The sequence below is a fragment of the Fukomys damarensis genome, unplaced genomic scaffold (assembly GCF_012274545.1).
Source record: "Fukomys damarensis isolate Sample0158 unplaced genomic scaffold, DMR_v1.0_HiC HiC_scaffold_15, whole genome shotgun sequence".
Lineage (NCBI taxonomy): Eukaryota > Metazoa > Chordata > Mammalia > Rodentia > Bathyergidae > Fukomys > Fukomys damarensis.
In genome coordinates, this window is record NW_022900927.1 from 21,458,288 (window position 1) to 21,466,565 (window position 8,278).

Genomic DNA, 8,278 nt, shown 5'->3' on the forward strand with positions numbered 1-8,278 from the left:
AAACCAAATAAGCACTAATACAATTGCAGTGGGGTATCTAAATACTCCACTTTCACAAATGGACAGATCATCTAGGCCAAAGGTCAACAACAAAATACTAGAATTGAACCAAGCTTTTGAAGAATGGACTTAATAGATGCTTATAGAGTGTTCACCCCACAAAATCAGAATATACATTCTTTTCAGCTGCACATGGGTCATTATCCAAGACAGATCACATACTAGCTCACAGGACAGGATTGAATAAATGCAAAAGTATCAAAGTTATTCCCTGTATATTATCAGATCATAGTGCAATCAAGCTGGAGATCAATAGCTCAAGAAATGATAGGCACTTCAAAAACACATGGAAATTGAACAACACTCTCCTGAACAATCAATGGATCACAGAGGAAATTAAGGAAGAAATCAGACAATTTTTACAAATAAATGAAAATGCCAATATAACATACAGGAATCTATGGGACACAATGAAAGCAGTTCTACATGGAAAATTCATAGCACTGAATGTCCACACTAGGAAAACAGAGTGAGATAAAATAAGCAACCTAATGATGAATCTTAGACTCCTAGAAAAACAAGAACAAGAAAAATGCAAAACTGGAACAAGAGAGGAAATTATTAAGATAAGACTAGAAATCAATGCAGTGGAAACTACAAAAACAAAACAAAAAATAAATGAATTGAAGAGTTAGTATTTTGAAAGAATAAATAAAATTGATAAACTCTTAGCTAACCTTATCAAAAAAAGGAAAGAAAATGCTCAGATCCATGCGATTAGGAATGAAAAAGGTGAAGTCACAACAGATCCAACAGACATCCAGAGGATAATCAATATCTACTTTGAGAACCAGTACTCTAACAAAATTGAAAACACAGAAGAAATGAACAGATTTCTAGATACTTATGAATTACCAAAGTTGAACAAAGAAGATAAAACATTATAAACACCCTAATTACAATCAATGAAATTGAAAATGTAATTAAAAATCTACCAACAAAGAAAAGCCCAGGTCCTAATGGATTCACAGGTGAATTTTACAAGATATTTAGAGAAGAACTACTTCCTTTATTCTTCAAACTTTTCAATGAAATTGAAAGGGAAGCAATACTTCCAAACTCATTCCTGAAAGCAAGTATCACTTTGATTCCCAAACCAGGGAAAGACGCAACTAAAAAAGAGAACTACAGGCCAATCTGCTTAATGAATATAGATGCAAAAATCCTTAATAATATACTAGCAAACAGAATTCAGAGGACCATCAAGAAGATCATCCATCCTGACCAAGTCGGATTTATTCCATGGATGCAAGAGTGGTTCAACATATGTACATCAATAAATGTAATACACTATATTAACAGAGCGAAGGACAAAAATCACATGATCCTCTTGATAGATGCAGAAAAATCATTTGACAAAATTCAACACCCATTCATGATAAAAAAAAAACCCTGCAAAAAATTGGAATAGATGGTCTGTATCTCAACATAATAAAGGCTATCTATGAAAAACCAACAGCTAAATTCATATTAAATGGCCCAAAACTGAAAACCTTCATTTTAAAATCAGGAACAAGACAAGGATACCCACTATCACCACTCCTCTTTGATATAGTTCCGGAAGTATTAGCCATAGCAATTTGAGAAGAGAAAGAAATTAAAGCAATAAAGATAGGAAAGGAAGAAGATAAATTGTCATTATTTGCTGATGATATGATACTCTACATTGAAGACCAAAAAAATTCTACCAAAAGACTTCTATACTTAAATGACATTTTTAGCAGAGTAGCTGGATACAAGGTCAACAGCCAAAAATCAATAGCCTTCTTGTATGCAAATAACAGAGACATTGAGAGAGAAATTAGAGAAACAGTTCCTTTCACAATAGCATCAAAAAAAAAAAGAAATATCTAGGAATCAATCTAACAAAAGAAGCAAAAGACCTCTACGCAGTAAACTACAGCACTCTGAAAAAAGAGATCAAAGAGGATATAAGAAAATGGAAAAATATCCCCTGCTCCTGGGTAGGAAGAATCAACATAGTAAAAATGGCCATTCTACCAAAACTGCTATACAGATTCAATGCAATGCCAGTTGAAATTCCAACACTATATTTACAGAACTAGAAAAAAGAATCTAAAAATTCATTTGGAATCAGAAGAGAATAGCAAAAGCCATCCTAGGCAGCAGACACATGGCATCGGGTATTAACAATTCCCAATTTTAAATTATCCTATAAAGCCACTGTGATAAAAGCAGCATGGTACTGGTCTCTCTTTGTAGTTCAAGCTGACCTTGAACTCAGTATGTAGCCTAGGCTGGACTTGAACTTGTGGCAATCCTTCTACCCTCCTGCCTTAGCCTCTCATGTGCCCATGTGGCTAGATTATAGGCATGCACCACCACACCAACTTTCTTTTTTTTTTCTTTCCTTTTTTTTAGTATTTTCATCAGAACAAAAAATCATCAGTGTCAATGCTGTGTTTTATGTAAGCCCTATTTAGCACCTGAAATAAGGTAAACTTGCTAATGTGACTAGTAAAATGAAGTATTTAAATCTATCTACACATATGTATAGTAACCATATTATTAGCATTACTAGGCAGTAGTCTTAAATTCTCTTTTAATAAATTGATTTAAAATGAGTCAGTTATACACAAATAGTTTTTTAAATGATTGTGGTTTAATTAAATGGGAAAGCTTATTCTGTATATGTTTTGATGATGTTTGAAAACATGTAATTGTATAACCACAGCCAAAATCAAAACATGACCTATTTTTGTTATTTTAAAAGCTTATCTTATGATATTTCTAGAGTTAATATCTTTCTCTCACCCTCAGCCCATGGATCTATTGATCAGATTTCTCTCTCTAGTTTAATTTTCCATAATTACATAAATGGAATTATATATTATTTTGTATGCTTACAAAGCCATTGTGTATGTTTCTTTCACTCATACACTTTTTTAAAGATTCATTCCTCTTTTGTACAAATACACAGCTCATTTCATTGGGTTAGCCTGTCAAGGATTTTCTAATATTAGCCCAGACAGTGCAATGTTTATGTTCCTATTAAATATTTTATTTATTTTTCAAAATCATATAATGATAATCCTCTGGGATACTTTTGCTTCAACTTTGAGTTAAAGTAGACGAGCATGCTGTCTTTTATTGCCAATAATTAGTACTTTGTAACACTGATTCCCACAGGAGAGTTTGCCTTTGTTTTGATTCAACAGATTCTCTTGACCCAGCAGTAAGTAGAAAATTATACAGTTACAGCACTTATAAGCTTACAGTGGGCTACATGGGATATCTTTCTTGGTAGACTTGTTTATGCTTCCAAAGTAATTTTATGTTTCATTTCTCACTTTTAATTTTATTCTATTTTAATGAATATATCTAATTAGATGTTTTGAAGAACAAAAATATCAACTGTAAGAACAAAATTTTACAAAATTCAACATATTTAGAAGGAAAGACAGGTATCCATTAAAATTATTGACATGTGAGTCCTATGACTTGGAACTGCACATGAACTTAAAGGAATGTGGATATTCTTTACAGATATGTAATATTTGTACAACACCTCTCCTTATAAATATTACTGATAATAAGTCTCCACATTGAGTAACAAAATATAATTATAAAATAATTTTAATTTTCATTACTTATATTAGTATACATGTCTTCTACTTGCACAGGAGGAATGAATGTTAAAACAAATAAGGTAAGTCCACTATATTTTAAATTACTTTCAAACTAAAAAGCAAGGAAAATTGTTAAGTCCAATTCAGGGAAGTTACATTTGAAATTTTCATTTGCATGTTTTATAAATTTTTAAAAATTAATGGTAGATTACTTTTTATAGTTATATAGTAACAGGTAAAACATGTTTTATTCACCCACTGTTACATCTGTTTTATTATCTCTAACCCTCTTAATGAATCAAAGCTTGCTTTTGCTGGAAAGAATTTTGAGTTATTCTTCCCTATAATTTGAGATAACAGAATCCTTGAACGGTCTCTTGAGACTCAAGTTTTTCAGAAATTGTTTGACTAACTCCTAGAAAATGTTTCAAATTAAAGGCGAACAAAAAATCAGTTTCAGAAATAGAAATCTGGAAGTTCTCTTTTATAATAAAAGCTTGTGACTACTTCACAGTTGAATGCTGCAACTCTCCAATTTTCATTAAAAATATTAAAACCAGTCACTAATAAGTATTTTTGGAAAATTACATATGTGAAGTATTACTATTTTTAAAATTAGTTTATGGAAGTAATATATGGAAATGAAAGCAATATTTACTAGACGAATGCAAAAGAATAAAGATAGCACAAGAGCACTTCAGTAACTCACTTTTTAAAGTGTCCATAAATAGTTGATATAGTTAAATACCATGACATATTTAATACATTACAGGGGAATGCTACAAGATGGGATTAAATAAAAATCATTATACATATAAAAACTATGAAATAATATTTTTCTGTGATATTCAACGATTTCGGAAAGAATACAAGGGAAATAAATACTGTAAACAGTGCCCAAATGATGCAGACATGTAAAACAATACATTTTAAAAGATTAAGGAGGGTCAGAGATTTAGCTCAGTGGTTCTGCTGCCTGCCTCACAAGCACAAGGACCTGAGTTCGATCCCCAGTACCAAAAAAAAAAAAAAAAAAAAAAGTAAGGAGAAGATATAATATTTTTACTAAATATATAATTCATTTGATTTTCTCATGCTTTGTTTTGTTTAATATTTACTATATGTTAGTGAATGACTCTTGAATACAAGAAAACAAATCAAGAAAATCGGTAACAATATTGATATATTCTCAGGGCAGAAAAAATTTCAAACCTATTAAAAACAGGATTTTAACTGTTAGAAATATGTACTTTCTGTGTGACTGACAGCATAGGAACTGTAACAGAATTTTAAATTCTGCTTTTGAAATATCACCCTGACCTGATACTCATCTTAAAAGTCAAACCAACTTAGTGAAAGTTATATAAATATGAAAAATGTAGTAGTAAAATGAATTGTAGATAATTAATGTATCATTTACATTATACATGCAGATAAGAGCCCACTTGGAAGTAATAGGTTTAAATGATTAGTAACCCATATATGTATTATTCCAATTCTGGTGGAAATTTTATTACAGATATTAAAGAAAATACACAAAAGTAGAATTGTGAGTTAACATAGTATATGATTATGTCACCTGAAATTTCAGGCTAGACATGTATTTGCACATGGATACATTTTAGGATATATGTACTTTGCTATTATAGTTGTATAAATGCATATATTTTTATTTTTCTTCTCTTATATAGATTTGATTAGGCTCATAAAAGAGAAATGAAGAACCAATCAATAATAGAGTTCATTCTCTTAGGATTGACAGATGACCCATACTTGAAAATTGTGGTTTTTCTATTTCTATTTCTAAACTATACATTGAGCCTGATGGGGAACTTTGTCATTATCCTTCTCACTCTGCTGGATGCCCGCCTCAAGACACCAATGTATTTCTTCCTACGAAATTTCTCCTTTTTGGAAATCACATTCACAACAGTGTGCATTCCCAGGTTCTTGGTAACCATTGTGACTGGAGACAAAACCATTTCTTATGACAGCTGTGCAGCACAGTTGTTCTTTATCCTTTTATTAGGAGTTACAGAGTTTTATCTCCTTGCTGCCATGTCTTATGACCGCTATGTTGCCATCTGCAAACCACTGCACTACCCAATTATTATGAACAGCAAAATGTGCTACCAACTTGTGCTCAGCTCTTGGGCAACTGGATTCTTAATCATCTTTCCCCCTTTGGCCATGGGACTAAAGCTTCATTTCTGTGCTTCCAACATAATTGACCACTTTATGTGTGAAACTTCTCCTATCCTGCAGATCTCTTGCACAGATACCCACATCCTTGAAATGATGTCTTTTGTATTGGCTGTGGTGACACTAGTAATCACATTGATGCTAGTGATTCTCTCTTACAGTTGTATCATTAAAACCATTCTAAAATTTCCTTCTGCACAGCAAAGGACCAAAGCTTTCTCCACCTGTACTTCCCACATGATTGTTGTCTCCATGACATATGGTAGCTGTATCTTTATGTACATAAAACCATCTGCAAAAGAAAGAGTGACTGTCTCAAAAGGTGTAGCATTGCTATATACTTCAATTGCCCCTTTACTAAATCCCTTCATTTATACTCTAAGGAACCAGCAGGTGAAAGAAGCCTTCCATGATGTACTACAGAAGATTTTGTGTTTTCCAGAAAATACAATTTAAGAATATGTTAAAAATCACATTACCATGAAAATTGAAGATACTGTTTCATAAATTCAACTTTATCTACCTCACCAGTTACCACATATAGTAGATTCTCTTGAAGTTCCAGCCTATGTTTTACTGTTATTCATGAAAAATTCCCTTCAACTATGATCTCCTTGTAGCATATTAGGTCACAGAAACTATGACTTTGAATAAAATAAGCTCTGTACAAGTATAGTTTGCTGGATGTAATTTGTTAATTAATTTAACACATATTTATTATTTGTTTATCTTATTCCAGACATTAAGGGAGCCTCAATTTTTACCTTTAAGATGTTTTTACTGCCTAAAAGACATAAAAACATAAGCCAAATATCTATACAGTGTTTGACTAGTGTTACAATAAAAATCTACAAAATATTATGTGTAGATAGGATGGCTTCTGTGGAGTTTCAAAGAGGAGAAATTTTCATAAGAAAGTAGTCACTGTTCTCAAACTAAAAGCATATAAAAGGCCTGCAATGGAATTTCAAAGATTAAAAAAAAAAACCTTTTAAGGGAACGTAATAACTGCTCTCAGACATAAAAATCTGCACAAAGAAAGAAGACTGTGGCATAAATATGTGCAAATAGCACATGGGTTTTACATAACTGTGCATTTGGAAAATGAATATGATTGATGATAGGAAAGGGGCTTCGAAATATTTGAATAAGTTCAGTAAACTCTATCCCACTGTCTTAGCATAATGTACACATTGTGAAAAATTTTCATCCCTCAAATTTTCAATATGTAATGTAGGAATCCCACTGTCTTAGCATAATGTACACATTGTGAAAAATTTTCATCCCTCAAATTTTCAATATGTAGTAGGAGAAATGTAATCCACACCTCTTACTCAGTAAATTGGTGCTATTAGAACAAATATCCACTCATTAAAGAGTTAAATTCTTAAAAAATTCAAGAATGCTTCTGAGAGGAAATGGTCAATATATTCTGTTTTGATATGCACTTCAGGTTCTTTTGAGGCCGTAGACTATAAATAATATTAATACTTCCAACTAGAGAAGTTTCTAAAAGTATATGAAAGATGAACATTTTAGCATTCATTTCTTTCATTTTAGGAAGATTACTTTTGGAAATAACAGTAAACATGCACTGTATTAGAATCAGGGTGACAAATGACAGGATATTGTGTTTGAAATTGTACATAAAATTTGAAGCTTTGTACACAAAGATGACAACAAGTCTGTATTACAGATAATAGAGGCAGAGATAATTAGGAGAAAGGAATTAGAAATTTGAGACTTTTATATTGTGAACATATTGAATGAGCGTAGTTGTATTTAATTCAACATATAGACTCCCTACACACATATATTAAATAATTTTAAAGAAGTTGCATGTAAGTATCTCATAGATCTTTTCAGGCTCAGATAAATTATTGGGTAGTCATCCAAAGAACCAGACTTATCAGTGAAGTAACAATTTTACAAGAACCAAGATGAAGCAAGATACAGATATTTTAGGATGATTTGCTGTTGCTGCAATTCTTTTGGGGTCCATCACTGGCTTGATAGATACTGATGTATATTTAAGTTAGAAATAGTCATTACTTTCAGTTCCTTAAATCAACCTCATTCCACATGGAAGTGTAAAACCATGCTTTTCCCTCAGTCCCTAATGTCCTCTTTACAGGCACTCTCCATTTCTCTCAGCAATTAAAAAGTATCAACCATGATGAACAAATCACAATATTTATAACACCTCATTCAAATAAGTCATAGCTATCAATAAAAAAATAAGAACCAAGGTATATCATTGTAAAGGTACAAATTCCCAATGATGAATCTCATCATATTGTATACTTAAATATATCAATAAAGTTAATAAATTTAAAAAAATCTTCCAGGTAACAACATAACAGAAAACATCTGTGACCTTGGTAGAAGTGTGATCCATAAGATAAAATAATTTAAAAAGTTGAAAT

The 8,278-nt window shown here is 31.6% G+C and overlaps 1 protein-coding gene across 1 annotated transcript; it reads left to right on the forward strand.

Annotated features, from left to right (window-relative positions):
* The first annotated feature begins 5,363 nt into the window (after nt 1-5,363).
* LOC104876685 (olfactory receptor 6C6) lies at nt 5,364-6,308 on the forward strand. Its single transcript, XM_033763511.1, has one exon. The coding sequence runs from the start codon at nt 5,367-5,369 to the stop codon at nt 6,306-6,308; it is 942 nt and encodes a 313-aa protein (XP_033619402.1). The 5' UTR covers nt 5,364-5,366.
* The last annotated feature ends 1,970 nt before the right edge of the window (nt 6,309-8,278 follow it).

What these genes read in the sequence shown, in the direction of transcription:
- LOC104876685 (XM_033763511.1), top strand. Translation starts at nt 5,367, where the DNA reads ATGAAGAACCAATCAATAATAGAGTTCATTCTCTTAGGATTGACAGAT.